The 15,643-nt window shown below is 48.7% G+C and overlaps 1 protein-coding gene across 1 annotated transcript in view; it reads right to left on the reverse strand.

The window, feature by feature from the left end:
- The window catches only part of SART1 (spliceosome associated factor 1, recruiter of U4/U6.U5 tri-snRNP), a 414,579-nt gene that overhangs the window by 266,287 nt on the left and 132,649 nt on the right, over positions 1–15,643 (reverse strand). The window contains exon 4 of the mRNA XM_078660694.1: positions 14,855–14,981. Within this exon, the coding sequence (XP_078516820.1) occupies positions 14,855–14,981 (127 nt within the window). The remainder of the gene's footprint in view (positions 1–14,854; positions 14,982–15,643) is intronic.

Below are 15,643 nucleotides of genomic sequence, written 5' to 3' on the forward strand. Positions count from 1 at the left end.
GAGTGCCTAATGACCTGGCGGTTTTCGTGTCTTTTTTGATATCCTGTAAGGCATCATCTATGTGTTTCCGAAAAGCATATCACCATCAAAAGGCAAATCCAATATTTTGTTTTGCACTTCAGGGCGAAACCAGGTAGCCCGAAGCCAACCCTGTCTCCTGAGGACAGCCGAACCTGCTAAAGCTCTAAAAGCAGTTGTGGCGATGTCCATGGCGCAGTCAATTTCCGCGGAAGATCGTTCCCCTTCTTCCAAGATCTTTCTTGCATCCGCCTTAGCACTCTCCGGTAACTGGTCTACATACGGAGACATATCGCACCACATTTGGCGATCGTATCGTCCTAAAATTGCAAGGCTTGACATAGACGAGAATCTTTTGCCAACATTGTCCAGGCGTCTACCCTCTTTATCCGGTGGAGAAGCCAGAGGAGCTGAAGGGTTCTTAGATTACCTTTGTGCCGCCTGGGAGATCACAGAGTCCGGCTTTGGTTGACCAACCAGGCATGCAGGACTATCATCAGGGGCCCTGTACTTTTTCTCCAGCCGCGGTAGGATCGGAATGACGGTTGCTGGAGACTGCATTACCTTCACTCCCTCAGACCAAACATGCTCTATGATGGGAATAGAGCGGATGGATTTTCAGTATGGCTTTTTGAAATCGTAAAGAAAACAGTCCGATTGAACCGTTGGAACTGGCAGGCCAAACCGTTTTGAAGCCCTTTCCATGAGGTTATGGAAACCACCGAGGTCAGCTGGTGGTGAATCTACCGGATCCGGTGAAGGTGGATCTGGGATAATAATCTGGGTGGTTGTTCCATTCTCTATTCGGATCTGGGACCTCTGTCACATTTCCTCCATCATCTGAGGAATCGTCGTCATTATTGTCCCCATACACTTGCCCTGATGTTATTCCATGCCGAACCTCCTTAGGTTCTTGATCTCTTGGCTGACCCTCAGCTGAAGTGGAAGGTGGCAATGGTGGAGGGGGCGTCTGAATGGTTTCAGGAGTTTGGTAAGGAAACCTTCTCCTGTAGTCGATTAACATCATTTGCAGGTCAGTTATCAGAGCAGAGGGCATCGAAACCATAACCTGTTGAGATTGCTCTTAAACTCTTTCTCTGGGAGGAGGCTGACGCACTTCTTCGTAGTAGCTGTCTGAATCAGAATCCTGGTATTTTACGTGAAGCTGCGATGGACTGTAAGCATGTCCATAAGGACTATCGTCTTCATCATCATCTTCCTCTGAAGACTCCGCCTCCAAAAGCAAAGCAGGAGGCAAGGGTGTTACTCTTCGTGGGTACGTCATATCCGGTGTTATTTGGCGTTTTCTTCTTGAAATTCTTACTTTTTGCACCGCCGGAGTCACCGTTGACGGGATCGTCGTCTACGTTTTCGGCGATGGGGTAGTCGTCGACGAGAGCACCGTCGACAGAGCCAAAACTATTGTCGAAGGGAGGTGAAATCGTCGACGGCATCGTCGACGAGCTCGTCGGCAGAATCAAAGCAGATGTCGTCATTGCCATCGTTGTCGTCGACGTTGTCACCACAGTCGGCGGCATCCTCGTCGGGGATATTAATCTCGTCGAAGATGAAGAGAGAGATGGTCCAGTCGTCGATGTCGAGGCCGTAGTCGTCGACACAGTCGTCGACACAGTTGTCGACACCGCCGTCGACGGTCCCGTTGACGAGGCAGAGATAGGAGATTGAAGGATTTTCGCCGTCGACGTACCTGAAGATGTCACCGTCGACGAGCGGGATTTCTTGTCAGACTTCGAATCCTGAGGTAGGGAACTAGGTTTTTTAAAACCTTTTGGTTTCCCAGCAGGTGGAGAGATAACAGAAGGCCCTTGTGACCCCTTCTGAGAAGAAACCACCTCAGAAATCAATCCCACTTTCTCCTTTGCTCCTCGGTGAGGAGATTTTCGGGGACTAGACCTACCAGACCTATCAGAGGCCTTCTGAGAGGTCTTAGAAGGAGGCTCAGTAGATGTTGAAGGGGAAGACCTACCCCTCTTTTTAGATCTCCTTGAAGAGGAAGCCGAAGAGGAATCTTCACTGTCGCTGGAAATGACCTCCTTTCTAGACTTCATCTTTTGCAGCCATGTCAGAAGTCTTCCTTCTCGGTCCCTCAATGTTTTAGTAGAGAAGGTCCTGCAGATCTTACATTCCGTAGCTTTGTGGTTCGGGTACAAGCAATAAATACAATCTGTATGCTTGTCATCCACATACAGACGCTTCTTAGAGCAGGTAGCACAAGCCTTGAACAAGGCTTTCTTCTCTTTATCCGACATCTTTGTAGAAAAATAAGGTTGTTTTTGATACTGTAGAAAGAAAACTGACCAGAGCTCAGAGGAGACTCCCTTAGCACAACGTGCGGTAGAAAATCTGAGGCTCTCTCAGGAAGGTTCTATGGGGTGAGGCTATTCTGATTGGTTGTTGCAACTTTTTTGGTCTCTTTTACAAAAAGAGGCGAATAGGCTACAAAATGAGATGAGGCCTAGGCTTGTCTTTTGTACCTACTGCTATGGTATTTTCTATTTTCCGAGGCTCCCATTCCGACGACGGGATAATGATACAAAGCATGGGAATCTATGAAAGTTCCAATACTGGGGCAAACTGTGCGTTCGCCCTGGTGTTCAGAGAGCCAGCCAGGTGTAGAACCACAAGGGAAATGCCTGACGTTCTTGCCATGTCCAGAGACGCAGGATCTCTAGACAAAGGGTTCATGACCCTAACCTTTCTCTTTTGCTTGCAGTACCACATGGAGGTGGTTTTGTCCGTGAATACATGCACCAGACTAACTCTGATCAAGGGAAGAAACACCTTCAATGTCAATCAGATCGCCCAAAGTTCCAACAGGTTGATATGGAATTGAGGTACTGATGGAGACCAGAGTACTCTGAGCTCTACTTTTCCCAGATGGCTGCCCCAGTCTAGTCTGTCACCATCAACTATGGCTGGGGGTGATGGGAAAGCAGTCTGTCACTGACCCAATCGCGGTTCGTCAGTCACCACTGCAAGTTTTCCACCATTCCCTCCCAGATCTGGCCCATGTCGGAGAGATTTTGCTGATGCTGTGCCAACTGGGACTTCAGGTCCCACTGCAGAGCTCTCATATGCCACCATGCATGTGTAACTAGCAGGATGCATGACGTGTTGAGGCCCAACAGCCTCAGAGACACTGACCGAAATCCTGGTTAGGGGCTGAAACATCGGCATCATATCCTGAATATCCTGGACTCACCGTTCCAGAGAATAGGCCCAAGACTGCACTGTGGCCAAAACTGCTCCTTTCATCAGCTTTTGATTGGGTGAATCGATCTAAGCTATGGTCAATGCAGTTGTCCCTTGGTTTCGAGCCAGCTCTGGTCTCTTTCCTGGATGACATCAATAAGCATATGTCGGCATCGGTTAGATTTGGGGAGGAGGGCATATGTACCCCCCCACCGAGTGGATTTCCCAGCCCCAACCAGTTCTTTTATATGCAGACGATACCATTCTCATGTCAAGGACCGCATTAGGCCTCCAACTGCTTATTGATTCTTTTGCTGATTTATGGATAGCTTAGACCTTTCGGTTAATATTCTGAAAGCCTTTGTTATGGTCACTGGTGCTAAACCTGCCTCACCTAAAACCCACTTTGTAATAGCAATACGATCACCTAAGTCTACACTTTGTATTATCTGGGCACTCTGAAGTTATTGGGACCCTTAATTATTTTCGAAAAGACACTAGCCAGATTATGTGGGTCGGTCCTGGATTTTAACTCCAGGGTAAGTAGGAAAACTATAAAAGCTTTGATTCATATCTATTGAGCAACATGTTATGGCAGGGACATCTGGGGGTTTAGGGATTGCAGCTGAATGAGGATTCAGCTGGAAGAAAACAAGTTTGCTATGCAGTTACTAGCGGCCCCGCAAAGTTCATCAACATTTGCACTGAACGAGGAACTAGGACTCAAATACATCTCAGATACCATCAAACTCAGGCCATTACTATGCTGGATCTCGATCTGGTATAAGAGAGCCATCTTTAAATAGGCTGATAATCAGGGACTTTCTCTCTTTGGACAATATGAAAGTGATCCCCTGGTTGAGATACATCAAGTCTGAACTCACCGCCTTGGGTCGACATAGCCGGTTCACGTGTCCCAATGAAATTGTTAAGGTTGAATACCTGTGGGTTAAACAGAATTTTTTTTTACAACTCTCAGTAGCTAAGGAAGAGCTGGAAATACAGAAACCTACTGTCCGGGCTTATTGTGTAATAATGACTGTTAATGCTATTGAGACGTATTTGACCTGGGTTAACAATGTACACCACCACAAGTTTTTATCTAGGTTCAAACTGAACTCGTTTCTTCCATTTTCCTAAAGGTTGGGCTGCCGAAGCCACCCTAGGGCCATGTGAGAGTGTTAAGAATTCGGCTCAGACTGTTGCCCACGTTGTAATGTTTTGTACTCTTTTCCCAGCAAAAAAAATGTTGTACCTATTGTTGGACTTGGCCCTTCTGGCAGGTTCACCCCTAAACTTTTTGCTTTTAATGGTGACCTGGTGATGGTGATTTTTGGTTTCTGCGCACATTCACTGTGTCCCAGTGGAAAGTGCGTGCGCACTCTGAGTGCATGTGGTGAGATAGGCCTGCCCTCCCATAGGAATGCATGGGGAATGTATGTGTCCCTGGTAGTTCGATGCGTGGGGTTTGCAGGCTCGAGTCTGGTATGTGCGGACTCGTGTGATTAAATGCTGCGCAATGATGCGTGCAGCATGTTTGTCTCTAATATGGAAGTGCCACTTCTAGAAGTGTGCCTGTCTGTGCAGTGAATGTGCTGGCGTGTGATTGGCTGGAGCTGGCTGGGGTGCCAGGCTCCATGAGTCATGATGGGTCTGCCCGGTGGTGAGTGTTGAGATTAGCATGTGTGACTTGAGGGAGTGGTGCACCTGGGACCTGAATAGAGCTGGGCTTCCCCACACAATGCTGGCTCCGCCCCCTGTGGTGTGACTGATGACCCTAGCCTGCCTGGTGAATGGAAAGGGTGGCTGGGGAAAACAAAGTACTCCAAAACCAGCTGCGACTGGTTTCTCCCGCACCCTGCACCCTGAGACAAAGGAATGCTGTATATAACAAGCATTTGCAATGCAATAGGTCTCGCATTAGGAAAGTGTGAGCTATTGGTATTGTAAATGACAATTTTTTTAAATATGTGTTGACTTTGAAAATATATAAATTAATAGCATCGTTATTCACAAAGCCAATAGCTTACACTTTCCTAATGAGAGTCGTATTGGGTATGGCAATGCATGTTGGTAGCAAGCAAGGACAGTGCTGTTGTGGTGCTGAGTGATGATGTGGTTGGGCTGGGTGATGTGGTGGTGTATTAGTGATGTGGTGGTGTCCCAGAGTGATGTGGTGGTGTCCCAGAGTGATGTGGTGGTGTCCCAGAGTGATGTGGTGGTGTCCCAGAGTGATGTGGTGGTGTCCCAGAGTGATGTGGTGGTGGTGTCCCAGAGTGATGTGGTGGTGGTGTCCCAGAGTGATGTGGTGGTGGTGTCCCAGAATGATGTGGTGGTGGTGTCCCCGAGTGATGGGGCGGTGTCCACGAGTGATGGGGCGGTGTCCACGAGTGATGGGGTGGTGTCCCTGAGTGATGTGATGGTGTCCCCGAGTAATGTGGTGGTGTCCCCGAGTGATGTGGTGGTGTCCCCGAGTGATGTGGTGGTGTCCCCGAGTGATGTGGTGGTGTCCCCGAGTGATGTGGTGGTGTCCCCGAGTGATGTGGTGGTACCCCTGAGTGGTGCCCCTGGGTGATGTGGTGGTGCCCCTGAGTGATGTGGTGGTGTCTCCGAATGATGTGGTGGTGTCCCCGAATGATGTGGTGGTGTCCCCGAATGATGTGGTGGTGTCCCTGAGTGATGTGGTGGTGTCCCTGAGTGATGTGGTGGTGTCCCTGAGTGATGTGGTGGTGTCCCTGAGTGATGTGGTGGTGTCCCTGAGTGATGTGGTGGTGTCCCTGAGTGATGTGGTGGTGTCCCTGAGTGGTGCCCCTGGGTGATGTGGTGGTGTCCCTGAGTGATGTGTGCCCTATCTTGATTATTTCTTTCAATACTCCACTTTTAATGTTACGTCTTAATTATAAATATCCTTTCATAACTGTATATAGACATAGATCCTATATAAATTTAGGATAATTGATGTATTTTTTAATTGTTTTATTGTGCACGTAGCTGTGTGATAATTCTTCTTTTATGGTCCTGACCCCCGAAATAAAGAGTTTTTGATTGATTGTCTTGATTTGATCATATAACAATCTTTGTTTCCAGCACACTTCATTATTACTAAAAATGTGCTCCACTTTTGATTTCCTACCTGCTGAATGAGTACAATTCATTTACAGATATGTATATTTTGTTGTGTGTTACAAACACAGACATCCTACGGCCTTTTCTTTCACACTCCTTGTACTCCAGAAATATTGTTACCAAATGTACTTTACTTTTCTTTTTGTGACTGCAAAGTGAGAAGAGTTTGTAAACACCAAATCCCCATGTTAAAAAGAAATTAGCAGCAATTTGTCTGAAAACATAGCCGGCATTAGCCCTCCGTTTTTGCGTCAAGATAAATGCAGAATTTAAAGGCATTCATTGCATAGATTTTGAGACTCACCAAAAAACGGCTCATGACCAACCAATGGGCTGAGACAAACAATTTACGATATACTGTGTAGGGTAGGTATGAAGATGTGACAGTGGGCCCAAGAAATCGTTCCTAGTCACTCCTCCTCTTCCCACAGGCTTCTTGCTTTAAATCTCCCTTTCTGCCCTATTTATAGAAACGTCCCAGACGGGGCCAGGGCCGTGGTAAATGGTGTGCACATGTGTCATGGGTGTAAATTTGTGATATCTCTATCATGAGGGTCGTGGAGGCAAAGAACGGAAGAACAAGCAAGCCAGAAGCTATCTGGGCGCATTAATCAGTAACTTACGGAATAGTGGCAACAGCAAGCAAATAGGCCGTGGAGAAGTGAGGGGAGATGATATGGCCCGCGGCCAGGGCGGTTGACCTCGAAGTTAGGACGCCGAGTACGAATCTCGGCAGCAACGCTGCAACGTCCTGTGATTCTGGGCAAATCACATAATCTTCCTATGCCAAACAAAATGCACCTTTCCACGGGCACCCACAGACACTCGTGAAAACGCGGGCATCCAACTCAGAATATTTTTCTGTTTTTCGAAAGCCCACCAGCTCCGGGTCTGCCCTGCATCGATACGCAGCGCAGGAGAGTGTCCAGAGAAGAGCTTTTAGTGACCGTTGTGAAGGCCTCAACAGGTACTTTGTGGCAGCCATTGAATCTCTTATCTCAGCCTCTGCCACAATAGCGAGAGCAGAGGGGCCGCTAGGAAGACGAGAAGGTTATTCCCTGATGATGATACGTTTCACTCAGTTTTTTGATTTTTTTTAAAAAAAACACCACGAACTCAACCCGAAGATATCCGAGCGCTTTATACAAGAATCGGTTGCATTACAGACTAACACGTTCAAAGTTGTAAAGCGGATGGTTGGGGTCCAGCGCCGGTGGATTTAAAATAAAGTGTTTCAGTGCACGTAGACTTGTCTCCTAGGCCCGAGTCACACCAGAGCTGGCTGGTGTCAGGTAGATTAGAGATGGAGCAGAGAAAGCGGTAAGGCGTGTCCGTGAAAGGAACTCTCAGGGCATGGATTAAACAAGAAAACCAAAACAAGCCAGCAACAAAACAAAAAAATACAGCCTACCTGACGTCGCTCTGGAGCCTGCAGTGGAGCCCATCGGCCTGGAGCGAGCCTCGGAAGAGACGCCGGAGGGTGGGAGCGTGACGCCGTGAGCGTGCACGTTGGCGTTCACAGACCTGAGTCGGCTCGTGCTCAGGTCTGTAGCGGCTCGTGCACAGCTCTGACTCCCTTGGGCCTAGCAAGGCGGCTATAAGTCTCGTTGGCGGCAGCGCTTCGCGCTGCAACGCCAGCGAGACCTAAAAAGGGGCTGTGTCCCCACACAAGTTGTTCTTCTTCTTGATCCAAGCGAGGGGGGGCCTGCTGCTGCTGCTGGGAGCCAGAAGGACCGCCACTGGGGATTGCCTCCCTGCCTAGGAGGACCCGGTGAGCTGGCTTTGGGCCCAGCCTTGCCCCCCCTAATCTTGCTACCTCCCAGGAAGGACCTTTTTCCTGGACTTATGCTCTCCTAAAGCGCCTGGGAGCGCTTTAATGTCCTTTAGCGCTGGGAGCGCTTTATTTTTACCTAGCGCTGGGAGCGCTTTATTTTCATTTGGGCCTTTGCTGGAACCCTAGAGCAGGGGGTGCTTTATGGCCTGCTAGCGCCTGGGAGCGCTTTTCTCACCTTGGGCCGGTGCCCACCCGGCAGTTCTCACCCCCTGCATCTTTCCCCGTGATTTGTCTCAGCAGCGCGACCAGAGCCGAGGAGGGAGGCTCGTCAGGGAAGCCGCGCTGCTATTGGCTGCCGAGTCAGCCTATGCCGAGAGAGAGAGAGAGAGAGAGGGGGGCCGGACGTCCCTCTCCCACCACAGCCCGGAAGCGGAGGGAAACCCGCCCTCTGGCCGGAGGAGGGCAGCGGCGAGGCCCCTCGGAAGGAGGGAGAGCCCCGCCTCCTGGAGCAGCAGTCCAGCAAGGAGAGGAGCCACCCTCGCCAAGTCCCGGTGAGTGAGGTTGACTCCAGGGTGGGGGCCGCGCAGAGTCCAGGGTAGAGCGGCCCCAGCAGACAGAGCCGCTCCCCTCCCCCGCAGCATCCAGCATTAGCGAGTCCCCAGAGGGGAGACTTGGGCAGACGACGGCATCTGGGTCTTCAAGCCCACGAGGCGCCTCCTGATTTTGGGGCCTTATTTGCGTATTCCGAGCCTGGAAGGCTCCGACCTGGGGCATTGTTCTCTTGAGTCCAGGAGGGACTCCCAGAAGCCGCATGTTTCTTTATTTAGAGCCCAGAGAGGCTCCCAGCCGCACTTGTTCTCGAGCCTAAGAGAGGCTCCGGGGGCATCACTTTGTTTGTGAACCCAGAGAGGCTCTTGGGCATCTTCTTGACCTCAAGTCCCCAGGAGGGGGACTCCAACGACGGGGCCAGATTTGTTTTAGAGCCACGAGGGCTCTAGGGCCGCATTTTGTCTCCCGAATCCCTCGAGGGGGGCATTCCAGGCACAGAGGAGGCGCGAGCGGCCCCAGTTGGCAGCGGGCCGCTCCCCCCTCACACGGGAGCATATTTGTTTCTTCAGAGCCACGGAGGCTCTAGGGGGCAATCAGTTGGGCAGAGCCCGGGAGGCTCTGAAGTTGCCCCCTCATTATCTACACAGCTGCCCAGCACTTAGTGGGCAGCTGCCACGTTTAGGCCCCCCTGACTTTGGGACACAGGGCGTCCTAGCCCCCACAAGGCCAGTTGGCCTGGGTACAGTCACAGGTGGTGACTTATGTGATTTCTGCCCAATTGTCTTTTTCCTACACCGCTGAATGTATGGTTATGCATCATGTGTTTTCCTTCCCTACACCTCTGAATGTTGTGAAGCATCATGTGTAATGTGTTCTTGCTTATGCCCCTACATGTATGGTGATACTTAGGTGGTTGTTTTCTCCTAGTACAGGTGTTGCTAATGAGGTCCTGGTTCCCTACGTGACATTTTCCTAAGGTGGTTAGGGTCGCGTAGGTGGTACTTACCTGTTACCAGTGGTTACTGGTTGTGTGCTTTATGTTCTATTTTGTGCTACAGTGATTATTATTATAGGTGCTATGTGCTAATTATTATTCCTACAAGTGCTAATTCTACCAAGTACTAAGTCTGAAAGTGCATATTCCTGACAGTGGTCCAGGTGGCCCTGTCTTGTACATATCCCCTGTAAATTCTGCCCATGCCTCTGGCACATTGTAAAGTGTGTGTTTTTATCTAATGTGTTTGGGTGTAATACAAAGGCTATTTTTATACAGAACCTTGTGTGGAGTTTCCTTTGTGGTGGGCCTTGGGTGTTGTTGCTGGGGGTGCGTGCGCAACCACTTAACTCACATTGCCTCCGAGTTTAGCCTTACTGCTCGAGTCATGTTACCAAGGGGGTGAGCAGGGGTTATCTTGGCGTGCAACTCCCTTGCCCTGACGGGGAAGTGGTGGTCTCTGACTGACTTTGGCGCAAGCCCTGGCCAGCCAGGGATCCCATTTCTAACACCTATTTTAAGACAAGTTAACTTTGAGCAAGTGAGGCCAGCAATGCGGTTTCTCCTCATGCTGGGGGAGATCCACACTTGTGTGAACAGAAGGCTTTTTTCTAAGTAGTATTATTAAACTACGGGGACATGGCCCTAATTGAATTTTTTTTATTCTTCCTGGGTTGGCTATTTGTAGTCTTTCATTTATTGTTGTAACCAGTATATCTTGCATACTCTCTCGGCTATAATGTTACTTATTGCACCTGGGGTATGTACTTTGTCCGCTGCCCCTTTTTCCCCCCAGATAAACATTTGGTATGTTTGACTATGCTGGATATTTTTGTCTTTTCAGGCTGACAATGTCATGAAGAACATTTATTGTTCTATGGAATATGCAATATGATTTGTTCCATGTACCTTTCTTGATTTTATCGTAATGTATTGAGGTTAACCTGTGCTTATGCATCTTTTATGGGTATATCTATTTTAACTGAATAAAGAACTTTACTACTACTGGTAATTTAATAGTTTTTCACTACCAGGACCCGAAGAACATACAAGTACATGTTCAGCTTTTTAAGTACACTGCACCTTGCCCTCTGGGCTGTTCAGGGCCTACCTCAAGGGTGACAAATGTATGAAAAAGGAACGTTTAGCCTGGCAAAAGGATTATTCTGCCAGGTCGAAATTGCAGTTTTAAAACTGCAAAAACAGACAGAAATTAACTGGCCTGGCACATGTTTTAGAGGGCTGCTCAAGTGGGTGGTCATTGGTAGCATTTATTTTACCAGCCATGGGTATAGGGTATACCACTTAACTAGGGACTTACCAGTAAACTAAAAATGCCAATTGGGTGTAGGCCACTTTTATCATGTTGACAGGAGTGAACACAAGTACTTTAGCATGGTTAGCAGTGGTAATGTGCATAGAGTCCTAAAGCCAACAAAAACAAATTCAGCAAAACTGGAGGGGTTAAGGCAAAAGGTTTGGTCATGACCTTGCAGGTAGGGCTAGCTCCAACACCAAACCATTTCTATGTAGCATTAGTTGTAGATGTTTTAACCTTGCTTTTATGTACGAAAAACAGCTGGATGGAGACAACTCATAGCATTTTGCCAAGGAATCTGCTCAGGATATTGGACATTGAAAGTTCAGTTTGCTTTGAACATGTTTCGGCTGGTAAGGAGGCAGCAGTACTCCTGAGCAGTAATTTCAGAACATATGTTTGAGAAGGTCATCAAGTACCACAGGAGCTCACGTCTTACAACTGTGTCATCCTAAGTGCAAGGTAAATAGGCACTTACGGGATCCAGAATGATTTTAACAATAGTTGCAGAGCTAATTTTCCCTCTTACCATGGCGGGAGAACTCCACACAAAAAAAAATTAACGTATTAAACATAAAAGGAACTTAAGAGCTGTGCTCCCCGGAAGCAAACATTTTTCTTCAAGGCTAGTCAAGTAGCAAAGGAGAAAATATCTACACCATACCAAATAGTAGAAACCAGAAGTGGGTGAGAATTGGAATGCACAGTAAACAAGCATTTGCAATGCAATAGGTCTCGCATTAGGAAAGTTTGAGCCATTGGTCTTGTAAATGACAATTCTTTTATTTATGTGTTGGATTTGAAAATAGCTAAATTAATAGCTTTGTCATTTACAATGCCAATAGTTATAACTTTCGCAAACGTGACACCTATAACCTGGGGTTGCGCTGAATGATGCTGTGGTGGTGCTGTGGTGATGCTGTGGTGGTGCTGTGGTGGTGCTGAGTGATGCCGTGGTGGTGCTGAGTGGTGCTGCCGAGTGGTGCTGTGGTGGTGCCGAGTGGTGCTGTGGTGGTGCCGAGTGGTGCTGTGGTGGTGCCGAGTGATGCTGTGGTGGTGCCGAGTGATGCTGTGGTGGTGCAGAGTGATGCTGTGGTGGTGCAGAGTGATGCTGTGGTGGTGCTGTGGTGGTGCCGAGTGATAATGTGGTGGCGCCGAGTGATAATGTGGTGGCGCCGAGTGATAATGTGGTGGCGCCGAGTGATAATGTGGTGGTGCCGAGTGATGCTGTGGTGGTGCCGAGTGATGCTGGGGTGGCGCTGAGTGATGCTGGGGTGGCGCTGAGTGATGCTGGGGTGGCGCTGAGTGATGCTGGGGTGGCGCTGAGTGATGCTGGGGTGGCGCTGAGTGATGCTGGGGTGGCGCTGAGTGATGCTGGGGTGGCGCTGAGTGATGCTGGGGTGGCGCTGAGTGATGCTGGGGTGGCGCTGAGTGATGCTGGGGTGGCGCTGAGTGATGCTGGGGTGGCGCTGAGTGATGCTGGGGTGGCGCTGAGTGATGCTGGGGTGGCGCTGAGTGATGCTGGGGTGGCGCTGAGTGATGCTGGGGTGGCGCTGAGTGATGCTGGGGTGGCGCTGAGTGATGCTGGGGTGGCGCTGAGTGATGCTGGGGTGGCGCTGAGTGATGCTGGGGTGGCGCTGAGTGATGCTGGGGTGGCGCTGAGTGATGCTGGGGTGGCGCTGAGTGATGCTGGGGTGGCGCTGAGTGATGCTGGGGTGGCGCTGAGTGATGCTGGGGTGGCGCTGAGTGATGCTGGGGTGGCGCTGAGTGATGCTGGGGTGGCGCTGAGTGATGCTGGGGTGGCGCTGAGTGATGCTGGGGTGGCGCTGAGTGATGCTGGGGTGGCGCTGAGTGATGCTGGGGTGGCGCTGAGTGATGCTGGGGTGGCGCTGAGTGATGCTGGGGTGGCGCTGAGTGATGCTGGGGTGGCGCTGAGTGATGCTGGGGTGGCGCTGAGTGATGCTGGGGTGGCGCTGAGTGATGCTGGGGTGGCGCTGAGTGATGCTGGGGTGGCGCTGAGTGATGCTGGGGTGGCGCTGAGTGATGCTGGGGTGGCGCTGGGTGATGCTGGGGTGGCGCTGGGTGATGCTGGGGTGGCACTGGGTGATGCTGGGGTGGCGCTGGGTGATGCTGGGGTGGCGCTGGGTGATGCTGGGGTGGCGCTGGGTGATGCTGGGGCTGAGTGATAATGTGGTGGTGCTGAGTGATAATGTGGTGGTGCTGAGTGATAATGTGGTGGTGCTGAGTGATAATGTGGTGGTGCTGAGTGATAATGTGGTGGTGCTGAGTGATGCTGGGGTCGCGCTGAGTGATGATGTGGTGATGCAGAGGGCAGAAAGGCATAAAAAACGAGTCTAACACGGGGCAGAAAGGCACTAAAAAAAAACGAACGAAATGAAAGTGGTGTGCTCAGTGCTCAAAAATAAAAAGAGTAAATAACGTCAAAAAGAATATAAATGTGCAGTATGGTTTAAACATGCTTGGAGCAACTGAAAGTTGCTCGTTGGGTGTTTTAACCAGCAGTGCCGAATAATTAAGCGATGCTGTAGACACGTTAAAAAATGAACAAATATAAAACCAAAGAACTAAATGATTCACGTGTTCGGTGATCATTGAACAAGTAAAACTGGCGCGCAGACGTGCATCCTACCAAAGTGACCGCAGTTCCATGCGGTGAAAGTTTAAATTTGTGCCTGTGATCAAATCAACAAACAGGATTTAGACGAACTAGTGCACGAGTTCAATGGTGATTAAAAAAACAATAGAAAGCCCACGTAAAACAAACGCGCACACGTGCAGCGTTCTGAAGTGACCACGGTTCCATGCAGTAATGAGAGTGAAACCGTACCTGTGAAAAACTCAGAATTGAGCGTGCTCAGTGTTCGCGGTGTGAAAAGATAGAAAAAATACTACCCTGGAAGTAAATAGTGATTAAAACCGGAAGTAGACTACCGAGTGCAATAGACACTATAAACCGACTGAGAGAAAGAAGTTCCAGTGAGTCAATCCAAAATGAGCGAGAATACCCAACATGGTACAATAAAGTTTTCAATCTGTGAACAAATCATCCGGTGCCTGAATACGAAAATTAAAAAGCCAGTGTAACTGACAAAACAATAGGAAAAGATGAGTAAAGATGCCGAAAAGCATGGATAGACCAGCAGTAGAAAAGTAGAGGAGCGGCTACGCTATCACGTCTATTAAGATAGTGTAGGAATTAAAAAAAGTAGAAGAGCGGCTACGCCATCACGTCTATTAAGATAGTGTAGGAATTTAGAAGAAAAAAAAAAAGCTATTGGCATTGCTGTGGGGAGGCCGTGGGCAGCAACAGCAGGGGTGAATAATTAAGGGGGGGGGGGGAGGAGAAATGCGGGACACGACCTGGCGGCCGTGAAAAATGTGAAGCAGTGGGCGGGGGAGCGGATCCCTTTGAAGTGAAGCTCTCTGAGGCAGGCGGCTCGGGGAGCAAATGGTAAAAAGCGTGTGCATGTGCACATGCACTCGATGTAATCCGCGATGGTTTCAGAGCTTGGATGAGCCTCTATACTCTCGTCCTATTATCGCTTGCACGATTAATAGGACGAGACCTAAAAAGCAGTGCATGGTGGGCATGTGTACAGGAGTTCCATTTAGACGTTCACACAGACAGCTTTCTCTTTGTAAAAACTATTATACAGGCCTCACATGATACTGTGGACTATTCCTGCCTTCTTAGGAAGCAGCAAAAGTACAGAATAGGGGAAGAGGGGGAAAACAAAATAAGAATAGGATGAATGTCAAGAAAGAAAGAAAATACAAGAAAAGAATGTATTAATGCTAATTCCTTTTCACATTAAAAAAACGTTCAATGATCATCACATACCCAAGTTTTTGGTTCAAAAGACGCTTCTCCTTCGCTGCAGCCAATTTTTCACGTAGCTCCTCTCGCTGTCTTAGAGCGATGGGGTTGATCACCTCGGCAGCCACTGGGTCTTCTTTACTGCCAGTTTCTTTTGAAAAGAAAGAATGACCAAGTGCAAGATATTAGAATGTTCACACTTGCATATATTTAACAAATCTTTAGAAAAGCTATAACTAGACTTCTCCAATGGCACAAATTCATAGGCTTGAAATACTAATCATCCATCAAGCTGGAAATTCACAATAGGAAATACTAAAACAGCACTGATCGACATTGCTAATTTAAAACTGAACGCACTGCAGTCCATAAACCTCATTATATGGCCAGACATAGTCGATAAAGTGGAGAGGCTCTTAGCTCTATTTGCTTAGTAGGTTTCCAGATCTCAGATTCTACACCACATGATGAGAGAAATGGAATCCTCCAGAGCTCAGATAATTATTTTTTCAAACAAAACTGAAACATGAAAAAATAAAACTTTCAGGGGACTAAGGCAAACATAGGATACCTTGTGCAACCTTATGCTCAGCAATGGAGCCGTTTTCCCTCATAGTCCGCTGCCAGTTACAGGACTCAAAGCTTCTTGGTCCTCGACTCAGGAATGAGCAGTTTGGACTCGGGGTAGGGGATTATTTGCTCTCTTGTCTATTGTCCATGTAAAGAGATAGTCTTGATTTATCCTTTGGCAGTCTTGCCAAGCTAAAATGTTCTCTGCAGATGAGGTAGTGTATTTCCTGCTGCAACCTAATC

Source organism: Lissotriton helveticus, chromosome 9, assembly GCF_964261635.1.
Source record: "Lissotriton helveticus chromosome 9, aLisHel1.1, whole genome shotgun sequence".
Taxonomy (NCBI): domain Eukaryota; kingdom Metazoa; phylum Chordata; class Amphibia; order Caudata; family Salamandridae; genus Lissotriton; species Lissotriton helveticus.